This window comes from Mesoplodon densirostris, chromosome 18 (assembly GCF_025265405.1).
Source record: "Mesoplodon densirostris isolate mMesDen1 chromosome 18, mMesDen1 primary haplotype, whole genome shotgun sequence".
NCBI lineage: Eukaryota > Metazoa > Chordata > Mammalia > Artiodactyla > Ziphiidae > Mesoplodon > Mesoplodon densirostris.
The window spans coordinates 23,925,195-23,937,792 of record NC_082678.1 but is presented as its reverse complement, the minus strand read 5'-3'; the positions used below and the strand labels follow the sequence as shown (position 1 = coordinate 23,937,792).

The following is a 12,598-nucleotide window of genomic DNA, read 5'->3' as shown; positions in this document are numbered from 1 at the left end:
GCAAACATATAAAGCTGCAACCTCACCATAAGTTTAAAAGTAAATTAAACCAATTTCAATGTTATATCAGCAAATACACATCTGTATTTAATCAGAAAATTATATGTACTATCATGATTCCAACCATGTAAAAAATGCACTAAAGGAAAAAGGAAATAGTTGATTTGGGGGTATGGAGGAATGGTAGTGACTCTTTTATTCAGTACATTCAATTTCTATATTTTTCTCTATTATACACATTTTCTTCTATGAGCATAACAATTTTTTTAAAAGTTATGTAACATATCACCCTCAGAAAGCAGCAAGAATACTGCTTTGTCTTCAAAAAATTTTCTGATGATATTCAAAATGAAATAGCTATTGTTTAAGGAAAAAAATAAAATAATATGTAAAGCTGGCACAGACTTTGAGTAATACAAAAGATATGCACACATGTGTGCATATATCTTCTTAAAATAGCAGTAAATACACAGAAAACTATTGATCAGGTGATACAGGAAATCAGTGTCCCCCACAATCATAAGAACATATTCAAATTTTTGAAAATCTGAACAAATATTGCTGTGATTCTCATTGTTTTCAAAAGGTATATTTGAACTACTTTTCCAAAGCACATGCTTGTTCATTTGTGAATACAAGGAACTCCTAATCCTGTGACTTTTAAAACAATTTCTGAAGAGGTTTCAGAGGAAGACCCTGGGTTGTACCTGTGTATTAAAGCAAACTCATTCACCCAGTGTATCACAAACTGGTCTGCAACAATCATGCAGTTTCTAGCTGTTGAATACATCCCTCACCTTTGTCAGCAAGGGAATTTTAGAAAGTCGTCATACTTCTAAAAAAGTCATATTTCAAAAAATTCCATATGTGTGGCTTTATTTTCACAACACCCTATACATGGCTCTTCAGGTATCTTTACTAATACTTTGTATTGCCTTTATCATAGATCTTCTACCACTCCAAAAGTTAAAGGGAAGAATAATTTTTAAAATTTATTCATTTATTGACTAAATATACAAAATATACCTAATATTGATGTTAGTAATTTTTAAATTATACACGCTAATTATTACATATGACATAAGCTTATAAGACGTCAAAAAAGAGCGATTAGGCTTGAGGCTTCAAGGGTCTTCTGAATGAGGAAGGAGTTTCCATCTCATGGTTGTATCAACCTCTTTATCAAAATTTCCCAGGTCCTGCTCCTTAGAAAGCTCTAAGGACACCTAAACAGGTGCCAGAGAAGAAGCACAAAGAATTAGCAAGCTGTTGATTGTCTTCTAAATAAACAGAAAGCATGCATGCTACTTTCACGTGAAATTTACAGGGATGATACCAAACCATACAGGCTGACTCACCTTTTCCAAGGTGCACTGAGAGAGGCTGTATTCTTCCAGGTTAAAGTTATGTTTCACTGAAAAAAAAAGACTAGTAGTAGATGCTTACAATTTATTTACTATCAACCATCTTTTCAAAGTCATCTGAAACAAAACTGCCAATAATTGATATAAATGGAATATAGAGCTGAATGAACAAATGCTTGGTGAAAGAATGTAGTAGTGAAAAGTCATAGCATCAGTATAAATACATATTTTTTGTTGATGTTATAATTATTTATTGTTTTTTTTATTGGGGTATAGTTGCTTTACAATGTTGTATTAGTTTCTGCTGTACAACGAAGCGAATCAGCTGTACATATACATATATCCCCTCCCTCTTGGGCCTCCCTCCCCCCGCCACCATCCTTCCCACCTAGGTCACCACAGAGCACTGAGCTGACCTCCCTGTGCTCTACAGCAGGTTCCCACTAGCTAACTATTTTACACATGGCTGTGTATATATGTCATTCCCAATCACCCAATTCATCCCCCCTCCCCCCGGCCCCGTGTCCACACATCTGCATCTCTATTCCTGTCCTGCAAATAGGTTTATCTGTACCATTTTTCTAGATTCCACATATATGCATTAATATACGATATTTATTTTTCTTTTTCTGACTTACTTCACTCTGTATGACAGTCTCTAAGTCCATCCATGTCTCTACAAATGACCCTATTTCGTTCCTTTTTATGGCTGAGTAATGTTCCATTGTATATATGTAACACATCTTCTTTATCCATTCATCTGTTTATGGAAATTAAGGTTGCTTCTGTGTCCTGGCTATTGCAAATAGTGCTGCAATGAACATTGGGCTGCATGTGTCTTTTTTTTTTTTTTTTTTTTTTTTCCTTTTTGCGGTATGCGGGCCTCTCACTGTTGTGGCCTCTCCCGTTGTGGAGCACAGGCTCCGGACGCGCAGGCCCAGCGGCCATGGCTCACGGGCCCAGCCGCTCCGCGGCACATGGGATCCTCCCAGACCGGGGCACGAACCCGTATCCCCTGCATCGGCAGGCGGACTCTCAACCACTGCGCCACCAGGGAGGCCCTGCATGTGTCTTTTTGAATTATGATTTTCTCAGGGCATATGTCCAGTAGTGGGATTGCTGGGTCATATGGTAGTTCTATTTTTAGTTTTTTAAGGAACCTCCATACTGTTCTCCATAGCGGCTGTACCAATTTTCATTCCCACCAACAGTGCAAGAAGGTTCCCTTTTCTCCACACCCTCTCCAGAATTTATTGTTTGTAGATTTTTTGATGATGGCAATTCTGACGGGTGTGAGGTGATACTTCCTTGCAGTTTCTTTTTTAAACTTAAAAAAATATTTATTATTATTATTATTATTATTATTATTTTGGCTGCATTGGGTCTTCATTGCTGTGTGGGGGCTTTCTCTAGTTGTGGCGAGCAGGGGCTACTCTTCGTTGCGGTGCATGGGCTTCTCATTGTGGTGGCTTCTCTTGTTGTGGAGCACAGGCTCTAGGCACGCAGGCTTCAGTAGTTGTGGCATGCAGGCTCAGTAGCTGTGGCTCACGGGCTCTAGAGTGCAGGCTCAGTAGTTGTGGTGCACGGGCTTAGCTGCTCTGTGGCATGTGGGATCTTCCCAGACCAGGGCTCAAACCTGTGTCCCCTGCATTGGCAGGTGGATTCTTAACCACTGCACCACCAGGGAAGCCCGTCATTGTAATTTTGATCAGCACTTCTCTAATAATTAGTGATATTGAGCATCTTTTCATGTGCCTCTTGGCCATCTGTATGTCTTATTTGGAGAAATGTCTATTTAGGTCTTCCATCCTTTTTTTTTGATTGCGTTGTTTGTTTTTTGGATATTGAGCTGCATGAGCTGTTTGTATATTTTGGAGATTAATCCCTTGTCAGTTGCGTCGTTTGCAAATATTTTCTCCCATTCTGAGGGCTGTCTTTTCATTTCATTTATAGTTTTCTTTGCTGTGCAAAAGCTTTCAAGTTTCATTAGGTCCCATTGGTTTATTTTTGTTTTTATTTTCATTACTCGAGGAGGTGGGTCAAAAAAGATCTTGCTGTGATTTATGTCAAAGAGCGTTCTTCCTATATTTTCCTCTAAGAGTTTAATAGTGTCTGGTCTTACATTTAGGTCTTTAATTCATTTTGAGTTTATTTTTGTATGATGTTAGGGAGTGTTCTAATTTCATTCTTTTACGTGTAGCTGTCCAGTTTTCCCAGCACCACTTATTGAAGAGACTGTCTTTTCTCCATTGTATACCCTTGCCTCCTTTGTCATAGATTAGGTGACCATAGGTGCGTGGGTTTATATCTGGGTTTTCTATCCTGTTCCATTGATCTATATTTCTGTTTTTGTGCCAGTACCATACTGTCTTGATTACCGTACTATACTTTGTAGTATAGTCTGAAGTCAGGCAACCTGATTCCTCTAGCTCCATTTTTCTTTCTCAAGATTGCTTTGGCTATTTGGGGTCTTTTTGATATGACTGAAAAGGGGTTAAAATCTAAAATGTATAAACAGCTCATATAAAACCAAAAAAACCCAAACAAACAGCTTGATTAAAAAATAGGCAGAAGACCTGAATAGACATTTTTCCAAAGTAGACAGACAGATGGTCACAGGCATATGAAAAGATACTCAACATCACTAATCATCAGAGAAATGCAAATCAGAACCACAATGAGATATCACCTCACACTTGTCAGAATGGGTATCATCAAAAAGACCACAAATAACAAATGCTGGAGAGGGTGTGGAGAAAAAGGAACCCTCTTGCACTGTTGGTGGGAATGTAAATTGGTGCAGCCACTATGGAGAACAGTATGGAGGTTCCTCAAAGAACTAAAACTAGAGCTACCATATGATCCAGCAATCCCACTCCTGGGCATATATCCGAAGAAAACAAAAATAGCGATTTGAAAAGATCCATGCACCCCAGTGTTCATAACAGCATTATTTACAGTAGCCAAGATATGGAAACAACCTAAGTGTCCATCTGCAGATGAACGGATAAAGAAGATGTGGTACATATCTATACAGAATGGAATACTACTCGGCCACAGGAAAAAAAAAAAGAAAAGAAATTTTGCCATTTGCAACATGGATGGACCTGGAGGGCATTATTCTTAGTAAAGTAAGTAAAAGACAAATACTGTATGTTATCACTTATGTATGGAATCTAAAAATACAACAAATGAATATAACGAAACATTTCACAAATAGACTCACAGATCTAGAGAACAATCTAGTGGTTACCGGTCGGGAGACGGAAGAGGGGTGGAGGCATGATAAAGGTAGGGGATTAGAGGTACAAACTACTATGTATAAAATAAATAAGCTGCAAGGATATATCGTACAGAACAGGGAATATAGCCTACATTTTATAATAACTTTAATGGAGTATAATCTATAAAAATTTTGAATCATTATGTTGTACACCTAAAACTAATATAATGTAAATAAACTGTACCTTAATTAAAAAATGAAAAAAATAAAGTTAAATCCAAAAATATTATCTAATTTTGGATTAATTCTCCAAAAGTTTTATTTAAAAATGGTCATTCTTACCTGCTTCTAATTTGTGAAAGGCCTGAGATAGAGGGTGAACATCCTCCATGGGCAGTTTATAGGCCAAGAAGGAGGAATACCTAGAAATAGAAAAATGTCATACTTGACCTTGAGTTTCAAGGGAACAAAATGACCATCAAAATAAATGTTGACATTAACAGCAATTTCCTTTTTAAAATAAAATTAATGCAAATTAATGTATGGCTTCAATCTGAAACAGATAAAATAATTTATCAATGGACATTTCTTACAGTGGCTTTGGTGGCTGGTGTTTGGAAATGATCCAGTATAATTACTCTTATGCTCAGTCTGTGCAAACCTTTTTCTTGTGGAACACAGATATGCTGAACAAATCCCTTTGGTTAGTTCCAATTAGGTTGGAACGAACCCCAACTTAACATTTCATCCTTGTCACCAGAAAGTGAAGGAAAGATACAAAGTTGAGACTGAGAGTCATAATAGTGTTGGGATTCCAATCCCTTTAAACAAAACGTTCCTGACATCTGCTGACTTAAAAATGCACAACGTGAAAGTTGTGAGTTCAGTTTTATTTGGGGCAGCTTGAGGACTCTAGCCCGGGAGACAGCATTTCAGAGAGCTCTGAGAAACTGCCCCAGAGAGGCGGGGGGGGAAGGTCAGTATGTATGTGATTTTGGTGAGGGGGAGTCCATGCAATCGAGCACATATTTTTTGCAGGTTTCTGCTAGTCGCGAGGAGCAGACGTCACCATGAAGGATTTTAGTGCTTTTCTAGATAGGAGATGTAAGAATTGGGCTCATAAAATCTTCTGAAAATATCTATCTCAAGACCTGTTCTGCCAGTTTTTCCCAGAGCACAGAGCGCCTCATTCCTGATCTCCACCCTGAATTCCTTTCCGGGGTCGTTGAAAGTCAGCAGCTGCAGCAGTTCACGATTTAACCCTTGTAGAGGCAGATGGCAAGTGCCAATCTGTAGTTGACGCCTCAAAGGAGAGGACGAGCCGGAACTGACTTTTGCCGTGTCTCCTTGTGCTACTCCTGGCCATACGACCTCCGGCCCCATGCTCCCAGGCAGCCCTAAAGCTGCCAGACCTCCCGGTCGGGCCCTCTTCAGCCCAGCCTTCCCCCGCCCCCATGACCTTTCCATCTATTCATCAAAACCGCTTCTTGGATTTGTGACCCTGAGGGTCTGGGAATAGGACTGAATTACGTGCCCTGGCGTTTCCCTTAGATAATTCCATTACGTTTGATCTGTGCCAAAAGGAAAACAGCCACTGTTACGTCCTGCTTTTTTGCTGTGCTTATCCCTCCAAGGAGATTCAAACTCAGTTCCTGCTCCACGGCCCTGCCCTCCCCTTGGAAGAAAAACACCCATATCCCTACGTGCTCACACACATATGCCTTTCTACTCTACATTTTTTTTAAGATGTTGGGGGTAGGAGTTTATTAATTAATTTATTTATTTTTGCTGTGTTGCATCTTCGTTTCTGTGCGAGGGCTTTCTCTAGTTGTGGCAAGCAGGGGTCACTCTTCATCGTGGTGCGCGGGCCTCTCACTGTCGCGGCCTCTCTTGTTGTGGAGCACAGGCTCCAGATGCGCAGGCTCAGTAGTTGTGGCTCACGGGCCCAGCTGCTCCGCGGCATGTGGGATCCTCCCAGACCAGGGCTCAAACCCGTGTCCCCTGCATTAGCCGGCAGATTCTCAACCACTGCGCCAACAGGGAAGCCCTCTAGTCTACATTTTGAGGCATGAAAACTCCATGAAAGGGAAACTCTTTGATGGTCTCAATTGCTGTTTGTTTCCAATGAGGATGGTTCATCCTAAATAGTTGCGTCTTTAAAATTGTAACTATTTACATCTTTTAGAGAAGCCTAAGGAAGGTGTCATGGGCCCCGCTGCAGTCTTGTGTAGCTCCAAGTCATCAGAAATCCTTTCCCCCATTTTTCCCAAGTCCCCCTGCAGAGCTGGAGACCAGCCTTGGATGGCCGAGGAGGCCCAGGCCGGGTGTCTCCAAGTCTCCCTTGGGGGCACAGCTTTCTGGGTAGCTCCCAAAAACCATAATCTGGAAGACTTAAATCCATTTTTGAGGACCCTCACTTGACTGTGAAGTCAAGTAGCCCTGAACTTCTCACAGAGCAGGAAAACAAAACCACTGATGGGAAAAGCCAACACGTTCGTCCACAATCAAAAGCTCCTTTTACCTCTCCTGCTGTGCAGCGTGTGGGAAAAGCTTCAGAACCTCGGTGTGGACCAACGGCACTTGAGAAGTTTCCTTCACTGTTAGTTCGAGAATGTACTCCTTGCCAAGGTTGTTTTTCAGGTGTTGGATGGAACCGATGCATCTGTGAGCAAAAAGGAAACAGGCTGGAAAAAATCTTGCCCCTGAAATTTTTTCATGTTATTCTTAAATTTCGAATGTAGGGAGAGGGGGTCCCTGAGGCAGAGGAAAGGAAGAGCTCCAGCTGATGACAGTGATTTTTGCTGTTTTCATAGCAAATCTCGTTTAGAAAGTCAAGTGCAGGCTCTGGAAAGACACCCACCTCAGCTTTCCGGACACCATTATGGCCACACGGTCACACAGGGCCTCGGCCTCGGCCAGGTAATGGGTGGTCAGGAGGGCGCCCCTCTCCGTGTTTTTAATGGCTGTCTGGATCGTCTGCCTGAATGAGCCCCAATATTAACACCATTTTTTTTTAAGTATAGGAAAAAAGAGATAGAAGGGAAATTTTATAGATAAAATACAATTTATGGATCATATTTAAATCCTAATTAAAAAAGAAACAGGGAAATGTGAATACTGAGAAGGTTTTGATAAAAGTTTTAAAATAGTTTTAGGTGTGCTAATGGTATTCTGGTTAAGTTTAAAAAAAACTCCATTTCTTTTGGAGAAACTAACTGAACTGTTTATACATGAAGGAGACACTGCCTAGTATTTGCTTCAAAATAACTGGACAGTAGGGAAAAGCAGTGGCAGAGGGTAAAGATGAAGGAAGATGGGTCTTATGCAAATAACTCTTGGTTTAACAGATTCATAGATAATTCTCTATCCGTTTGTATAGCATTTCCATAACGAAGTTCTTTTAAAAAGTTGAGAGGGACTTCCCTGGTGGTCCAGTGGTTAGGGCTCCATGCCTCCACTGCCGGGGGCACGGGTTCAATCCCTGGTCGGGGAACTAAGATCCCGCAAGCCGTGCAGCACGGCCAAAAAGATTAAATAAATAAATAAATGAAATTTGATTTAAAACAAAAGTTGGGAAAATACTGGACAGTCACAAATACGAAAGTGGACTGGAGAATTTTATAATTCCAAATAGAAAGTCCTACATAGGAAAGTAAAAAGAATTTAAAAACTAGGAAAACCTGGATCAACAAATTTGACAGATTTGGTGAAAGCCGGAAAAAAGGGAAATGAGGAAAATGTATCAGCAAGCTAATAGTTTCTAAGGCAACTGTTATAGACATCTCAATAGTTGGCAAAATTAAAATACATTCCAAATTGCAAGACCTAAAACTTCAACAAAATACCGAGAGGTTTTTTTTTCCATGTGAATACTACATGGGTATAATGCACTATTAGAGAATCCACCTGTTAAATATTTGTTTTCCTAATAATATGGATTGTTTCCACTCAATTAGGAACCAGTGGATTTGCTTTTCCAAGATCAGTTTAAAATGCTACTTGTACATAAGGTTTGTCCTCCTGGCTCTGAGGCTGGTAACTTCTCACCACATGTGCCGCTGCTCTGTTGGATCCAAGCCTGTAGACGGCTCATCCAGAAGCAGGACAGGTGGATCTCCCAGGATGCTCAGCACAAAACACAACTGAAATGCAGAGAAACACCGCTATTTGCTGCCACCAGCCCGTCAGCTCTCAGAATAACACCCTGCACCACACAGACCTTTCTAGCGGCTCCTGCTGTTAATTTCTGCACTGGAACACTCAGCTGTTCGCGCAGTTTGAAGGCGTCCACCAATCTGATAGAAAACAGGATGAGACTATGAGATCAAGAGTATTTGGGGAAAGGCAAGTCACATGCAAGGGTTACAGCACTGGAGTTCCCTCCTTGGTGCTATTATTCTCAAAAGTGATGATCAAAGAAAAAAGTTTATTTTGAACGTGAAAGATTTTCATCTCATAAAAAAATTTTGAAACTAACTAGAATTCTAACTGAAATAGATGATTATTCATGATTATTCACTCATTTAACATTTTCAAAATGTATTGTATTGAAGTACAGTTGATTTACAATGTGTTAATTTCTGCTGTACAGCAAAGTGATTCAGTTCATATACATATATCCATTCTTTTTCAGATTCTTTTCCATTCTGGTTTATCACAGGACATTGAATATAGTTCCCTGTGCTATATACGGTAGGTCCTTGTTGTTCATCCATCCTGTATATAATAGTTTGCATCTGCTAATCCCAAACTCCAAATCCATCCCTCCCCCACCTCCCCTCCCCCTTGGCAACCACCAGTCTGTTCTCTATGTCTGTGAGTCTGCTTCTGCTTCATGGATAAGTTCACTTATGTCGTATTTTATTGATAGATTCCGCATATAAGTGATATCATATGGTATCATTTGACATTGACAATTATTCTATGGAATTATTTGTTTTTAAAGATCCCTCATTCAGGGATGCAGGAAACAAGACCCTGTCCTCCATCCCTGCTCTACCCCTGACGCTCCCTGAAAGGTGCAGACATCATTCCTACTCTCCACTCTATTTGTGATGGTACAGCCTCCCTGCATCTCGGCACAGAGAAACCTCATGACCGCACAGTACCGTGAAATGGCAATGCTGGCGTCCACTTTACGCAGCCCTTTCACTGCAGCGAACACCTCCAGATGTTCACGTGCTGTCAGGTTGGGCCACAGCACGTTCTCCTGGGGACAGTACCCCAGGAACCGGATGCCGCCATCCCCCTGATGATCCAAAACCGAACCGTATCCGGTCAGTTCCACCTAAGAAAGTGAACTGGTTTCAGAAACGTGCAAGCTTTTCTCCAATCACATGATTACTCAAGAAACTGACTTGTAGCTAATAAACACCCAACTTTTTTGCGCATCAAAGAAATATTACAGAAATTACTTCATATATTTACTATAAAAAACTATTTAAACTAATAAAAGTACAGTCTTACAAGGATATAACCCATATATATTATAACATGTCTATTTTGGGAATGGAAACCATTTCTTCATTTTCACTACCTCTCCAGCTGTTGGCTTCATGACCCCAGATATCATTCTAATAGATGAGCTTTTACCAGCGCCATTAGGTCCTAGCAATCCCAGAATTTCACCTGAAAGAGAATCACCCATTATCAATATTGGAAGTAAAAGAATAACATAAACCTGTTTCTTCAGTAAGTTTCTGAGTTATATGTGCATCCCTCAGTACCATTTTGAAATTTATAATGTATATGTAATCCATGTCACCAAAACATGTTCTTTAACCCCTATAATTAAACATTTTTGAAAAAGCTTAGTGATTGTTATTTGCTATCAATACATAGGTTTTTTTTTTTTTTTCATATTACGTTTTCAGTGAAAAAACCTGCCCAGATTTTTTTTTTATAGCAGATGGCTGATGTGTTGAGTACCTAAGTACATTGCTAAACTTGGGAAGTCGGGGACATTTTCTCCATCCCAAATTCCACCACTTGTGTCTGTGTCACTATCATCTTTCATCTGAACTGGTATGAAAGCCTCTTGACTTGTCCACCACCCAAATTCATGAACAAACAATAACCAGGGTGTAATATTTTTCAAAGTGCCAATTAAATGGTGGCAAAAAGCCTCTAAAAACCCTCTGGTGGCATTCCACTAACTTGGTACAAAATCTAAACTCTGCTGTTTTTCACAAAGCTGCACCTCGTCGGGCCCTGCTCACCTTTTTGACTGCATCCCTTCTGTTCATGGAGGCATCCACTGACCTCTGTTTGTGCCTTAACCACTCCAAAGGTGTGCCTGTGTCTGAGTCCCTGTCCTTGCTGTTTCCTCTGCCTGAGGTTCTCTTATCTCTTCATGCTCACATAGCTGGTACCTATCACCTAGATCTTGGCTTAAATGTCTCTGCTCAAGAAACGTCTCCCCTAACCCTAAGTGGATGCAGCCCACGTCACTCCCGTCATTTCACATACTTGAATGCTCCACACAGAACTTGCCAGCATGACATGTGAAACTTCTCTTGATAAGTCATTTTTGTTTATCGACCCCTCTGAGGATGTAAAATCCATGAGGTCAGGAACTTGCCTGTTTGTTTCATAATTATATTTCCAGATCCTAAAAGAGCCCCTGGCACACTCAAAAAATATACGTTGAATGAATGAATGAATGCTTCAGCAAGTACAACGGGGCCTGCAACCTAGATGTTCAGTGGGCCTTTCTCAAAATAATGGCAAATTTAAAAAGTGACTTTTCCAAACCTTTTTTAACACAGAAGGAGACATTTCTCGCTGCTATTTTCTTCTTCCTCCTTGAAAAGCACCTTTTCTTCTGGCCCGCATATTCTTTGTGTAGACAGCTAGCAATTATAACTGGTTTCTGGAATAGATGACAGCGTGATTTTCCTCTTAAACTCCAGAGACTTTACGTTTCTGTGTTCCCCCTGCTGGAACCTTTCCTGCCCTATGTCATGAACCAAACCACATTCTGAGTTGCCTGTAATCCATATTGCTTGTTTCAAATGTAACATGCATTCATGGATGTTGACAATATTTCTCGCTTCTAAATGGACTGAGTAAACAGCACAGTTTCAGGCCAGCTCTTTGCCTTCCTCGAGCAGAAGTATCTAAGCTCCTGGAAACGCCACCACATCAAAATCGAATCGAAGAGTAATCCTTAAAACCTTAGTCTCTGCCTGGCATTTTATAACAAATGTCACATAAATTCTTCAACTCATGAAATTTTTGGTTTTGAAATGATAGCTCTACATATCCAAGCCCATTTTTCTCAGAAAAATAAAACCACTGTGATTTGTGTTCTCTGAGCATCCAGGGCCCTCAAAAGAGGCGCCTGCGTGTTTAAGAATTACTTGAATGCACCAAACTGCAAACTTTCGAAATGAAACCCAGCACATCAACCGCTATTCTTGACCGCCCTCAAAGAGCTCCGCTAACATCCATTCTGTCGCTTGCTTTTCTACCTCCCCTGTGGAAACGGTCAGGGCAGTTGCCGTTCTTATTCTTTCTGCCTGAACGTCTTCATCTTCGTCTACAGGTTCTTCTGGATTTGGACGACCATCTCTACTTTTAGGGGAAATTCTGCAGAGAAAATGAAATACACAACATGTGATTTTTCTAGGTGTCAAAGATGCATCAAGAATCAGCTTCTCGGTGATTTCACCATGGACCTTTCTTTCAATAAACTGGTCATGACGATGGCTCTATGAATATGGCTTCTGCTTTTGCCAAGAAGGTCCGTCCCAGCAGCCAAATCCCTTTCTCAGTGTTGTTGCCATTCTCCTAATAAGCATCTTTGACCCTTTCAAACTTGTCAGCAAGTCCTGCTGCTTCCTTAAAAATCAGGTCACCTGGGCTTCCCTGGTGGCGCAGTGGTTGGGAGTCCGCCTGCCGATGCAGGGGACACGGGTTCGTGCCCCGGTCTGGGAAGATCCCACATGCCGCGGAGCAGCTTGGCCCGTGAGCCATGGCCGCTGAGCCTGTGCATCCGGAGCCTGTGCTC

At 40.9% G+C, this 12,598-nt stretch overlaps 1 protein-coding gene across 7 annotated transcripts in view; it reads right to left on the bottom strand.

Annotated features, from left to right (window-relative positions):
* Nucleotides 1-339: 339 nt before the first annotated feature.
* The window catches only part of ABCA6 (ATP binding cassette subfamily A member 6), a 60,653-nt gene continuing 48,394 nt past the window's right edge, over nucleotides 340-12,598 (bottom strand). For all 7 annotated transcript variants that reach the window (XM_060082417.1, XM_060082421.1, XM_060082416.1 and 4 more), the window contains 11 exons: nucleotides 12,060-12,177; nucleotides 11,341-11,458; nucleotides 10,124-10,215; nucleotides 9,696-9,874; nucleotides 8,807-8,882; nucleotides 8,635-8,729; nucleotides 7,448-7,567; nucleotides 7,109-7,249; nucleotides 4,930-5,009; nucleotides 1,359-1,414; nucleotides 340-1,226 (listed from right to left, as the gene is read on the bottom strand). In XM_060082417.1, coding sequence (XP_059938400.1) covers nucleotides 1,125-1,226; nucleotides 1,359-1,414; nucleotides 4,930-5,009; nucleotides 7,109-7,249; nucleotides 7,448-7,567; nucleotides 8,635-8,729; nucleotides 8,807-8,882; nucleotides 9,696-9,874; nucleotides 10,124-10,215; nucleotides 11,341-11,458; nucleotides 12,060-12,177 — 1,177 coding nt within the window. In that variant the 3' untranslated portion in view covers nucleotides 340-1,124. The remainder of the gene's footprint in view (nucleotides 1,227-1,358; nucleotides 1,415-4,929; nucleotides 5,010-7,108; nucleotides 7,250-7,447; nucleotides 7,568-8,634; nucleotides 8,730-8,806; nucleotides 8,883-9,695; nucleotides 9,875-10,123; nucleotides 10,216-11,340; nucleotides 11,459-12,059; nucleotides 12,178-12,598) is intronic.